General features: G+C 34.2%; 1 protein-coding gene across 1 annotated transcript; it reads right to left on the reverse strand.

Moving 5' to 3' along the window:
- Positions 1-2,590: 2,590 nt before the first annotated feature.
- Positions 2,591-6,389, reverse strand: LOC115996171. The gene is made up of 6 exons (XM_031235310.1): positions 6,151-6,389; positions 5,410-5,819; positions 4,936-5,289; positions 3,979-4,350; positions 3,410-3,624; positions 2,591-3,134 (listed from the first exon to the last, which is right to left on the reverse strand). Exons 1-6 carry the CDS (start codon positions 6,291-6,293, stop codon positions 2,883-2,885), a joined length of 1,746 nt encoding a protein of 581 aa, XP_031091170.1. The 5' UTR covers positions 6,294-6,389; the 3' UTR covers positions 2,591-2,882.
- Between the last annotated feature and the right edge of the window lie 8,148 nt (positions 6,390-14,537).

Genomic DNA, 14,537 nt, shown 5'->3' on the forward strand with positions numbered 1-14,537 from the left:
ATTAATTAGTATTTTATTAAAAAAAATATTTAATAACATTTACTAGGTTAAATATTTTTGAGAAAGTAGCTATGAACAGATACTACATTGTAATAGAGTCAGTAGTACTCAAAAAGAAAAAATATTTAAGGGAAAATGACATTTTTTCCCCCTATGTTATGTGCATATAGCACTTTTCCCCCATGTGTTATTAAAGTGGCACTTTTTCCCCCTGAAATGTTAAATTGATATTTTTGTCCTTAAAATAACTATTTCATTTATTTTTCATTCTCCAACAAATTATTATTACTTATATGTATGGATGATCACGATTCGTTTCGAACCTAACCAAACACTGTAGCAATCATACCGAAATAGTATGGACGGTTCTGGTTACGATTCAGAACCGAAAAATAAAATTTAATAATTGTTGAACCGTGAATCGGAACTGAACAATAGTCATATATAGTGAAAATGATCAAACACTTATTTTGATAAATCGGTACGGTTCGGTTCCAATTTTTATTTTGAACCGCCAATCAAAACTTATTTATTTATTTTTATAATTTTATTTCTTATTTAAAAATAGTCTAAATTCAACAATTATTTTATTTTATTTTTTCGGTTATGAATCGTAACCGTAACCTTCAATACTATTTAGGTTCAATTGCTACAGTGTTCGATTAGGTTCGTATTGAACCGTGATCTTCCATACATATTAGTAATAATTGGTTGGAGAATAAAAATAAATGAAATAGTTATTTTTAAGGGCAAAAATGTCAATTTAACATTACAGGGGGGAAACTACCACTTTAAAAATAATTGAGGGGGAAAAAGTGCCACTTTAATAACTCAGGGGAAAAGTGCTATATGCACATAACATAGGGGGAAAAAGTGCTATTTTCCCAATATTTAATTTTCAGGGCGATAATAAAGTTAACATTTAAATTTTGTCAATAAAAATATGTAGTGTGATGACATCTCTATTACTATTCCAAATGAGGATACTACATTGTAAAGAATAATTAGTGTTACACTAAAAAATATTTAATTTTCAGGGCAATAATTAAGTGAACATTTAAATTTTGTCAGTAAAAATATGTAGTGTAATTGCATCTCTATTACTATTCTAAATGGGGATACTACATTGTAAAGAACCATTAGTGCTTCACTAAAAAAAAACATATTTACTATTCAGGGCAATAATTAAGTTAGCATTTAAATTTTGTCAATAAAATTATGTAATGTGATGACATCTCTATTACTATTTCAAATGGGAATACTACATTGTAAAGAATCATTAGTGTTTCACTAAAAAAAAAAAAAATTTGCAGGGCAATAACAAAGTAAACATTTAAATTTTGTCAATAAAAATATAAAAAAATTATACTTAACGTAGGATTTTTCTGTAGTTCCCATCGATATTGATACCAATATCGTAATATCAACTAGAATCATATATGATATATTTACTTCATATTATTGACACTATAAAAAAGTTGTATACGTATAATTACATAACATAATATATCATATCTTTTTAATGCATATTAATCATCAATTATGTAGATGCATAAATAACAACGTAACAGCAATATATATATTGTAAATACATGTCAAGACTCAAGACACCCCTTTGCTAGGTATATTAGAGATCCACCTTTTCTTTTTTGATTAGTTTATTTGTCTGCCCTTTACAAAGGAAAAGCAAGAAAAGAAAGATTAAAGTAGAATGAACCAAAATAGTATCCTAGCTTAGTATACCTACCATGTGCCATAAACTTTATAATTTGCAGCCTTTTTCCTTTTTTAAATATTCAACTCTCTACACAGACAGATAAATCCTAACTAAAGCTACTAAAAAGAAACTAATAAAGCAACTATATACCCGGCGGCCTGTATCATCCACCATCTTTCTTTGCTCTTTCACTATCATATGTTGATGATAAAAGACCATTTACCCATGTTTCTTTATTATCTACCACTTTTTCATGGATTCCATATCTTTTTAACTTTATCAACCCTAGGTAAATACAATTCCACAACTCAACTTACTTTATTTAATTAATCGATATTCTTGACCCAAAAATTAAATCTTCAACTCCAAGAACCCCCACACCCCGGTCTAACAAAGTATTTAAAAAGATGTAAATCATAGTAACTCATGGCTCAGCAGACATGACCAAATATCGATGCGCACAAGGGATCTACCCACTTTGGATATAATCTTCACATCGTCTCTGTTGAATTTCGAACCTTGGTTTCGTACACGCAATTAATGGATATTTTGAATATACACTAACAAATGATGACTATATGTGTTGAACAACAAAAAACAATAATCTATGTAAACACATGCATAGTAATTAACAAAATCATGCATATTTAGAACAAAAATAATAATACAAAAAAGAATTGAATCCTCAGTCAAAATTATTCATTGAAAGAATCCAACCCCTGGCCTTCCTAATCTATACACTATATTTATGACACCCTACATCCAAGCAAGCTAAGTAACCTAGCTTTATATGAAGGGGCACACTCTCATTATTTTACAATTAAAAAAAAAAAAAAAAAAAAAAANAAAAAAAAAAAAAAAAAAAAAAAAGTAACACAAAACTACTAGTCTACTAGTATAATAAACACTAGCCACGTTCCACGCTCCATTAAGAGTCGGTGCATTACATGCACGAGTGGATTGAATCTGTGGATGTAAAGAATTAAGAAAAAAAGATAGGGTGTGGATATTCAACATGTTGCATGAAAGTGAGGAATATTGCATGCATGCAGACTCATCATCTAGTCATCATCAAAAGCTAGAAACAATAATCTAAGCTAGGTAGGCCCATCCGGCTAGCTCTAAAGCTAGCATGCATGGTTTATACGTTGGTGGATGGGATGGGTCAGTGTGCTGGGAAGAAAAGGGGTGAAGAATCTCTATGTAACTTCCCATTATCACTGATCTTCACTTTGCTCATCTTGTCTTCACACCAATGCAATTGCTCACCATTCTGCTCTTTCATTCTCAGAACCCTAGACACCACTTTCAGGTCTATTTCTGCCATCAATATCTCCAATTCTTCCTCCTCTTTTAACCTCCTTTTCCTCAAGCATTTCCCACCTGATTTTCTCATATCTTTCAACTTTGACTTTTTCTGCAAAATATAATATGAAAGTTAGTGATCGATTTTTTTAATACAAATTAAACTCATATAAATAACAATTCATGTAACAAAAAGGAGAAATCGTCCACTCTAAACGCATCTACAGAATTGTAACAAATTTTACTTGTGTGACAAGTTGAGATACTCATGTGTGCTCCATATCTCAATTATGCATCTTTATATATTTAAGACTTGAAATATATATAAAATGTGCAATCTTAATTTATTATTCTACATATATACAATAAAAATTTGCTTTGACTTACTCTTTTGTTTTCTCTCTTGAGGAGGAGGAGAAGAGTTGGATCAGCTGACCCTCTTGTGTTTTTCTTGAAAAAAGATGCTATTATTTGGCAATGGCTCTCCTTGTCTGCTTTGAGAAAATTCATGAATGTTCTGATTGCTTCCTCCATTATTTGAAGAAATGAATCTGATGGAATCCTTGAGCAAAACCCTTCTTCTCTTTTCTCCTCATCCGAATCTTATCAAATTTATAATCACAAATTTATATATATGTATACATATATACATAATAGAAAAAGAAAATGAAGAAAAAAAATTATATCAAAGTTTGGAAAGATGGGATAAAAAGTATGGAAATCATTTTCACAAATCTCAATATTTCTCCCAAAGGTTGAATCCCCAATCCCACCCCACGCCCCGGACCTGACAGCATGTAAATTATGGTAACTAAATGCCTCAACAGATAGGGCTAATTCTGGTATACACAAGAGATATGCTCACTAAGAAATTAACTTTATAAAAGTACTATTATTGGTTTCAAAAGTTAAACTCTTAAAAGCTGCGCTTAATTAAAGAGTATATATATGCCTACCTCTATATTGAGGGACTTGTAGCAAGTTTGGAGCAATGTGGAGTCTCATCCTAGCATAAACCTCAGGCCTCCTTCCATATTCATATGGCTCGGTTTCTATGTACCTTTGGAGATGGACTTGAAACTGCTGAAACTGCTGGGCAATATAGGCAGGGCAACCATGATCCGATTTGGAAGCCCTAAGGCGCTGGAAATACTTGTAGTTCCAGTTGAGAGCTTCCCATGTCCAGCATATTTGTGCCACATAAGCTCCCTCTAGTTCATTGTATGGGTTGTGTTGAAAATTCAGTGTTCTTTGTTTCTTTGGTGCAAGCTTATACACAATCCTGTCTGATATTGATCTTGGATTTGATTTTATTGACCTAAGTGATTCTGAACAAAATTTCACAACAACTAAATAATTATTACAAAATTTGGCTCTCTAGGGACTGTCCCTGAGACGGGTTAGATAAAAATGGAAAATGTAATAATATAGTACTTTTAAAGAAAAATGTAATACTTTTAAATCAAAATGTAAAATGTAATACTGAGTAGAAATGAAGTGTTCCTTATAAAGAAAAGTGCACTACTTTTAGGAAAAATGTAATAATTGTAAATCAAAATGTAAAAGTATTATGGAGTACATCTTTTCTTCAAAAATATTATTCCTTCCCTTATTACTAAATGACAATTTATTCCTTATTAGTATTATAAATATTAAATTTTTATCTTGACCCAACTTGTCTTGCAGAAAAGCTAGGATCTATACCTAATACATTCTCACACAAATAAAATTTTTGCCTTATTACAAAATTCGGTTAGTTGAGCGATGTGATTACTTAATTGGCAATTGATCCTAAAATACATATTGAGAATTTGAGAATAAAATTAAATAGAAGTATATAACATTGCATGCATGATCGAATTCAAACAAATTAAAACCACAAATTCGAAAGAATATAATTAATATATAGCTACCTGTTTCATGGAGTTTTTGGGCGCTAATTCTATCCAAAAAGAGCATTTCTTCATCATACTTTTGGAAAACAGTGTATGACTCCCACTTGGGGCAACTTCTTCTTGAAGATGAAGAGAATGGATCGTCAGTGCAAGAATCCTTGATGGAGCTTCTCCATTCAGATGAGCTCTTTGAAGTTGATCCAACGGTGCAAGAATCCCCAAATATTTCATCATTTTCTTCTCTGTCCTCTTGTATTTTCAACAACCTACTATTATTATTATTATTATTATTATTCTTGGCCGCCTCCCCTTGCATCAAATTTGCTTCCACCACTCTCTTCTCTCTTTCCATCAACTCCTTGCAAATATTTTCTAAAACATATATGATAGATACAACCAAGGATATATCATTATTTAATTTGCTACTACTTTTTATTTCCAAATTATAAAATAATCATAACAAATAATACAATTTGTAATTGTAAAATTAACCTTCATCATCTTCATGTGACATGTCCGAAACATTTCTCTTTGAATTTCTGCCAGCAGGAGATGAAAATGTGGGACCGGTTGTATTATTATTTTCATGAGAATTAAAATAATCATTATCTCCCATGGGAATCTTCTCTTCAACTGCTTCTTCATTACTAGGAATATTAGGTTCCGTCGCGGGTGAGCTATAAATGGACGCTTCTTCTTCATCATCATCATCACCAACACTTTCTATATTTTCTTCTTCGGCCTCAACATTGAAAGTCGCATGATGTTGATCATCCTGAATTATGTTGGAAGCAAAATGATGTTGCTCTCTTGATGATCCAACATGGTAATTATTTTCATATACATTTTCATCTTCCGTTTCTTCATCCGAAAATGCTGCAAACTCATATACTGCTTGATTCCTGAAAAAAAAAAACAAAACAAAACAAAAAAAAAACGTGTTAAGATCAAACACTTCCACTATGTCAAAAACTTAGCTTGTAGTAAAGGCACAATTTTATTTGTTTATAGACTGCCATCATATTTTTTAGAGGCAAAATGCTGGACTTGGCCCTTCATCGACCTCCGCCCAACAATCCCTTTATCCACGAATTGATAGAATTGACCATTTACCAGCCTCCCCGTCCAACAACATGGTCAAGTTCAGAAGAAACAAAACATTAGGAAAAAAAAAAAAAAAACGCTAAATTAGCAGACCCCGATGATAAGGAGAATCGGAGTTTGTGAATATACCTTGGGAAAAAGATGTTGCCACCAAGGAGATGGAAGATCTTGGCAAGAAAAATGGAAGTGAGATATGAGAAGAGCAAGAAAAGTTGAAAGGAGCTTGAGACATTGTAGAACAGCCTAGCAATTGTTTCTTTTGAACATTGCATCTTATTAAAAAATAAATTTGGAGTTTTGCTAGCTATCCAAATTAAAGATGTGAGAATCTCTCCGAGGGATCCCTCTCTTGCACCTTGAACAAAAGCAACGCAAAGCAAAGTAAAGTGGCACTAATAAAAGTTGGGTACTTTAATTTATAATAATTTCCTAATAAATTTTCGTCGTCGGCCGTTACGTTGCCTACCTACCTTTCTTTCTCTCAAATCACTTACATTTCCTTATCTTCACAATATATTTACAGCACGTTTGGTTCACGGAATGAATTTTGAGGTAATAAAAATGCTATTTCATAAGGAATAGAATAGGCAAGGAATAGAATAGGAATTGTATTCTATTGTTTGGTTCGCGGAAAGAATGGACTTTAGGAATTATATTACAGTGTTTGGTTGGTTTAAGGAATAGAAATGAAATATGTTTTAAAAGACAAAAATACCCTTATAAAATATGTAATAATAATAATAATAATAATAAGGACATTCATGTTGTTATTATTATTATTATTATTATTATTATGTAATAATAAAATAAAACTTATAATAATATTAATAACAACAACAATAATAATAATAATAATAATACAAAATAAAATTATATATAAAATAATTTTTTAAAACACAAGTTAGAGTTTTTGATCCCACATTGATAACTCATGAAGAGGAGCTCATTTGAGCTCCTCTATATAAGAGAAGCATTGTTTCTCTTTTGAAATTAACAACAAGATGAGGAAGCCTTAAAAAGCAAAAACTCATTCATTTATTAAGGAGCCTTAATTGCTCTTAGTTACAAGTTTTTTTAAAAATAAAAAAAAAGTATTATTATTATATTATTATTATTATATTATTATTATATATTAAATTTGGTAATGGTGTATACACGGAACCAACTTTATTAATAATGTGAATATCGACTTTACAATTGTGCTCACTCTAATATACACATACACACACATGTAGAGATAGAGAGTTCAAATTATAACAAAGTTGATTACTAATCACATACAACTACATATCAAAATTCATCAATAGTTGATGATTTAAAAAAAAAAAAAAAAAAAAAAAAAAAAAAACCATGGAGTTGATTTTATAAATTTATAAACTTTCAAATTTTAATATCCACTTTTTACCTTAAATACACAAACCATGCACCTTAAGCACACAAACAAAACACCTTAAAAACACAAAACACAAACCAAGCGCACCTAAAACTTTAGGTCGACATACCTTAAGTACACAAATCACGCACCTTAAGAACACAAATCACGCACCTAAGGTTATAAAATGGCGCACCTTAAGTTTCAACAACTCACATACGCACCTTAAGCATACAAATCACGCACCTTAAGAAGGAAAACAATGCACCTTAAGAAGGAAAACCATGCACCTTAAGTTTTAGGTTCACTCACACTAAGTTTCAACACTGACGCACCTTAAGCATACAAACCACGCACCTTAAAGGGGCGTTTGGTTCAAGTTATATAAGATAACTAAGGTTATATTTGCATCGTAATAAAAGATTCCCATGTTTGGTTCAATTTATATGTAATTTTAGCTATGGAATGTCACATAACTTCCGCAAGAAGTTTTTAGCTATTGGAAGGGAATGTGAGATGCACTCTAATTTCTTAGGCAATCTCGCATTCCCTTATCTTATTACTAATATTGGCTTTGGGCATTTTAATCAATTTATCTTATTTCCGTTGGCTTATTTACATACTTCAGTTTTAAACCAAACACAGGAATATAGCATTATATTCCTAGTTATCTAACATTCTTAGCAATCTAACATTTCCTAAGGTAATCTAACATTTCGTAAACCAAATGTTGCCTAAGAAGAAAAATTACGCACCTAAAGCAACCGCACGAGAACTCATATGTGTGTGTGTGTGTGTGTGTGTGTGTGTGTGGCGATGTTCCTATGAGAACCACCCTCCCATGAGTCCATGAGAACCAATATAGTGCATTAAAAAACATATCTATGGATTATGAGATCAATTGGGGGTCCAAAATTCGCGTGTGGATATAGGGCATGTGCTGTGTGCAATTGGAGGTTTCAAAATTCGCGTATGCATATTAAGCGTGCATTGTGTGCATGTGTTGGGTGCAATTGAGGGGTCCATTATATGTTGCATATTAAGCATGTGTTGTATTCAACATAGAATATGCACACAACACATGCCCCATATGTACATGCGAATTTTAAACCCCCTCCCCCCAACTAATCTCATCCATATATCTAATTTTTTAATGCACGAGATTGGTCTCATAGACTTGGATGGTGGTTCTCATATAATCACTATTATATATATATATATATATAGAGTCATGATCAGGTGTGGCCGTGCTCTCCCGTGCGGCCGTGCGGTTCACACCACTCAATATTACGAAATACACCACTCAATGTTAAGAAACACACCACACAAATATGCACTGTGGTGTGTTTCTTAACATTGTGGTGTGTTTCATTGTAGTGTGTTTCTTAACATTGAGTGGTGTATTTCGTAACACTGAGTGGTGTGTGACCGCACGGGAGAGCACGGCCACACCTGAAATTATTTATATATATATATATATATATATATATGTAAACTCATGATCAAATGAGTTCATCCATTCCCATGAGTCCGTGTGGACAGATCTAGCACATTGAATGCTTGAAATAAATGACTTAGATTTCACCAACTGTGCAACTGTTCACTTCACTTGCATTGTTCTTGCACATTTGCACAATTGGCAAAACATAAGTCATTGATCTCAAGCATTCAATGGCCCAAATCTGTCCACACGGACTCATCGAAAAGGTAGACTCAACAGAACAATGACACACACGCACACACACATATATTTACAATCTAGTAATAATGATTTATACTTATAATATCATAAAATAACTAAAATTATATTGAAGAATCAATTGTACTCAAAATAATGGTAATGATTCATAGTTTTAATAATTTATGCTCAATATAATTACGAAATATATTAATTCATACAAATTTAATAATTAAATTCTTTTAATTTATACATGTAGTTTCATTAATTATAATTACTAAAATAAGTAATATAATTAAGAAAATAAAATTATAAAATTAACAAAATATTTGTTCATAAATATTTAGAATTTTTTTTAAATACATACATACATATACTTATGCACTATATTAATCATACAAAATTTGAATGCTAATCTTTTAATTTCTAAATGTAACTAGTGTTTTACCCGTGCGCAAGGTTGCAAAAATCGCGCCTAGGCGCCGATTAGCCGATTAATCGGCGCCTAGGTGCTAGGCGGCTGGTGGCCTGAATCGGCCTCCTCCGCGGCCGGCCGCCTAGGTGGTCTAGGCGGCGCCTAAACCGCCTAGCCAGCCGCCCCGTCTCAGCCCCTCCTTTTTTTTTTTTTTTTTGCCAGAAAAATGAAAGCAGCGATGAGAGAAGCGAAGGCGGTCGCCGGAAAAAGCACTGCAGCCTACGCCTAGAAGAAGCTTCTATACTGCATGGGACGAGAGAGGCGACGATGGGTCGTCGCCTCTGTTTGAGGCAATCACAGCCATCACCGCCACCGGTCGAATTGCTGCGAACTGTGCAAAGTCGCCGCCGCCGCCGAGATGGATGTTGATGGAGCTTTGAGATCTGAGAGGTGATGGATGGCGATGGAGCTTAGATATGAGATCTGAGATCTGAGAGGTGTCGTAGGTCACGTAGCAATGCGATGAGCTTTTCGGAAGATATGAGATCTGAGATCTTTAGCGATGTGAATGAGCTTTCTGCCACAGATCCCTTTTATTAAATAAAAAATATTAAAAAAATAAAATAAAATAAATCGGGCGCTAGGCGCCCCCTTTCCGCCTAGGGGGCGCTTAGCGTTTTTTTCAACCTTACCCGTGCGATGCACGAAAAAGATTTTGTTATTATGAATTTAAATAAAAAAAAATTTTAAAAATACAAATATATTAAAATGTACAATATAATAATATAGTTGAATTTTCATATATTTGGTAAAGTATCTATTATAATAGCATACAAAATTAAAATTTTGCATGATTAATATAATCTCTAATCATGTACACATTTATATAGATTTATAGAAAAAATTTACATAATTAAATTGAATTATTCCTAATCTTACTTCATATATATCATAATTCTAACAATATGAATAGTAACTAAGAAAATTATACTTAGAAATTATAAAACTATAAATTTTAAATTATGTATATGTGATTTTAAACTCAAATCAGACGCATTTTCTTATATAATTGTGTAATGTGTATATACAAATAATATACATTAATATGTATATATGAAAATTCGATAATATCATTTTTGTAATTATAATTTCTATTGATATATTATAATTAAAATAATTAAATTTAGAATTAAAAATAGCATTTTAATTTTGTATGATTAATATAATGCATAAGTATATGTATGTATGCATTTTTAAAATATAAATATTTATGAATACATATTTTGTTAATTTTATAATTTTATTGTTAATTATATTTTATATTTTATTAATTATAATTAATAAAATTACATTTACAAATTAAAAGAATTTACTTTTTAAATTTATATGGATAAATGTAGTCCCTAACTATATTACATATTTAGACAATTTTTTAAATATTTTTTGAAATTTTAATTAAGAGTATGAGTTTAGACATATTTTAAAATAATTTTTTTAATCAGTAACCATTGTAGTAATTAATGTGTATAATTATGTCAGTAATCACATTTCTTTAAAAAAATTGTGCATATATTTTCATATTGTACAAAATACTATAAATATAATATATGTCTACATAAATGGATAAAAAGAGAAATTGATAATTTTTTTAATTATATAGATATTGATAGATATTATATAATTTTTTTCCTTGCATGAAAAAACATTCTTATTTTAAAATTTTACATTAATATCTAAGTTTTGTTTCAAAATCTACTTTGGTGATATTTTAAACTCTGAATAACACTTGTGTGAGACCATCTCACGGGTCTCAATCCCTAAGACGGGTCAGATCTTTGACCTCGTTAATTAAAGATCCGACCCGTCTCACGGATTGACACCATGAGACGGTCACACACAAGTTTTTGCCTTAAACATTTGTTTGTTATCATAAATAGTAATAGATGTCTAGAAACCATTTAGTTTTGTTTCTAAATATTTTTCAACCCGTAAATGTAGCACAGTCAAAACATCGCTAGATCATCATTTAAATATGTTAAACCCTAAGCCCGTTTATAGATAAGCCCATTAGGGTTTTCTCTATTCTTGTATAAGTAGTGGTAGTCTGTACAGTTCTATACACAGAGAAATAGATGAATATACTTGATTCTCTTACGTATTCACATGGTATCAGAGCCTAAACCCTAGGACTCAATCCCTGTCGCCGTCGCTGTCGTAGCCGCCGTAGCCGCCGCTAGAAGTTCGCCTACCGCGGCTGTCAACGTTCCATCGTCGGCTCTTATGGTTCCTTCTCCAATCTAACACCACAGGCCCCTCAGGAACGTTGTCGCGAGTTTTTTGGACCAAGTTCGGTCGCCGATCGCCGCCACCGCCGCGGGAAGTTCATTGGTTTTCCGGCCATATCTCCGTCACTCGATCTCCGATCAGGACGCCGCGACCACCACTGGAATCGTCTCGAGGAGACGCACCTTTCCGTGATGTCAGAATTTCCCGTCGCCGCCGCCAGTTTCTGGCCACCGTCGCCGTGTCTCCAACCGCCGCCGTCGCCAGTTTCCCGCCGCCGTCGCCCTTCCAGTGTGGTTGGAGTGTGTTTGGAGGTTGGTTCACTTCCAGTGTGTTTGGAGGTTGGTTCATAATTTTTTTGGTTCAACAGTAAACGTTTGTGTGTTTGGAGTTTGGTTCATAATATATATATTCCTCTTTTCTTTGATATGGCATCCCCTTCACTTAATTTTACTTCCTACCCTACTATTACTGTTGATAAGTTGGTTGGGGGTGAAAACTATGCATCATGGGCTGCGTCTGTTAAACTGTGGTTCAAGGGGCAAGGTGTGTCTACACATTTAGATGTGAAAGCTGTGGATGATAAAGCAAAAAAGGATGAATGGGAGAGGGTCAATGCCTTATTATGTAACATGTTATGGCAGTCAATCGACCCTAAGCTCCATAATATTTATAAGGCTGATGAGACATGTTATGAGGTTTGGAATAAAGCGAAGAATTTATACACCAACGATGTACAGGGTCTCTATTCACTAGTCACAAATATCACGAATATCACTAATATTCTTAATCATCGTGGAGCTACTAATTTGAGTATGCCTGAGTACTTAGGCCGGATTGAAGCTTTACAACAGGAGTACCATAATCTTATGCCACATAAGAAGGATGCTGATGACCACATTAAGCAGTATGACAAGTTCTTTATGGTGCTTGCTCTGGCTGGCCTTCGTCCTGACCTTACACATGTTCGTGATCAGATTTTGGCTAGCCCTACTGTACCCACATTGAATGAGACCGCTGCTAGACAGCTCCGAGTTGCATCTGCTCCTCCTGTTGAGCCCATTGGAGATTCTTCTGTTTTAGTCTCTCAAACAGTAGAGGAGGAGCTATCTGGACATACCAGTAACAATGGTGGTCGTCGGGGTGTCCGTCAATGCGAGTACTATAACAAGGTGGGGCACACCAAGGATCGCTGTTGGAAGCTGCATGGCAAGCCCTCACGTTCTGTCAATATGGTGCAGATCACTGGTTCAAAGACTCAGGCTCACAGTAGTTTCGCCCCAAATGACTATGAAGAGTACCTCCGGTTTAAAGCCTCTCGAGAGGTCACTACCACACCTTCCTCCAACCCTGGTACCTCCTCACTTGTTTGTCTCTCTCATTCCAGTACTCCTAATACTTGGATACTGGATTCAGGTGCCTCAGATCATATTTCTGGTAATGTCTCGCTTATGTCTAATGTTTCTCATTCTAAAACTTTACCCATAATTACTTTAGCAAATGGTCATCAAACTCTAGCTGTTGGTGTTGGCCAGGCTTCACCTATTCCCTCTTTCCCTTTAGAGTCTGTGTTATATGTGCCCAATAGTCCTTTCAACCTTATTTCTGTGAGTAAAATCACCCGTACCCATAACTGCTCTATAACCTTTTGTGCTGATTCGGTTGTTGTGCAGGATCGCAGTACGGGGAAGGTGATTGGCACAGGGCTTGAGTCGCAGGGTCTCTATTACATGCGAGGGGGTGTTGCTGCCAGTGCATCCACAGATTCACCTTTGCTTATCCATAGTCGTCTTGGTCATCCGAGTCCATCCAAACTTCAACGGATGGTTCCGGGTATCTCTGTTGAGTCGTTAGATTGTGAGTCGTGTCATCTTGGAAAGCAATCCCGTAAGTCTTTTCCGAGAAGAGTCAATAATCGGGTTGTGTCCCTCTTTGATTTAGTGCATACAGATATTTGGGGTCCTTATCGAGTCAATTCTACCTTAGGTTTCCATTATTTTGTAACCTTTATTGATGATTATTCACGATGTACTTGGGTCTTTCTTATGAGAAATCGTTCTGAGTTGTTTAATATCTTTCAGAATTTCTGCAATGAAATACAAACCCAATTTGGTACTCCCATCGGTGTTTTACGTAGTGACAATGCCAAAGAGTATCTATCTGCTCCTTTCCAATCCTTTATGCAATCTCGGGGTATGTTACACCAAAAGTCATGTGTTTACACACCTCAGCAGAACGGGGTTGCTGAGAGGAAAAATAGGCATCTGATAGAAATTGCTCGTACTATGATATTGCATTTTCATGTTCCCTCTCATTTTTGGGCTGATGTTATCCTTACTGCATGTTATTTGATCAATCGCATGCCATCCTCTGTTTTAAACAACCTTACCCCATATTCCATTGTGTATCCTTCTGTTGATCTTTTTCCTCTTCCTCCTCGGGTTTTTGGGTGTGTTTGTTTTGTCCATGACATGACACCGGGGCGGTCAAAGATGGATCCTAAAGCTGTTAAGTGTGTGTTTTTAGGCTATTCCAGGCTACAAAAGGGTTAGAGGTGTTATTCTCCGTCACTCAAACGGCACTTTGTGTCTGCCGATGTCACCTTTATTGAGTCATCCCCTTTCTTCCAGCCTTCTCCAAAAGACAACAGTCGAGAAGTCCTTCATATTCCTTACCTTGGTCCTCCAGCTGATCCTCCAGCTGCCCAAAGTAATGATCCTCCAGCTACTCCTACCCCCCCCCCTTCCGGTTTATCATCGCCGTCCTCG

Source organism: Ipomoea triloba, chromosome 11 (assembly GCF_003576645.1).
Source record: "Ipomoea triloba cultivar NCNSP0323 chromosome 11, ASM357664v1".
NCBI classification, from domain to species: domain Eukaryota; kingdom Viridiplantae; phylum Streptophyta; class Magnoliopsida; order Solanales; family Convolvulaceae; genus Ipomoea; species Ipomoea triloba.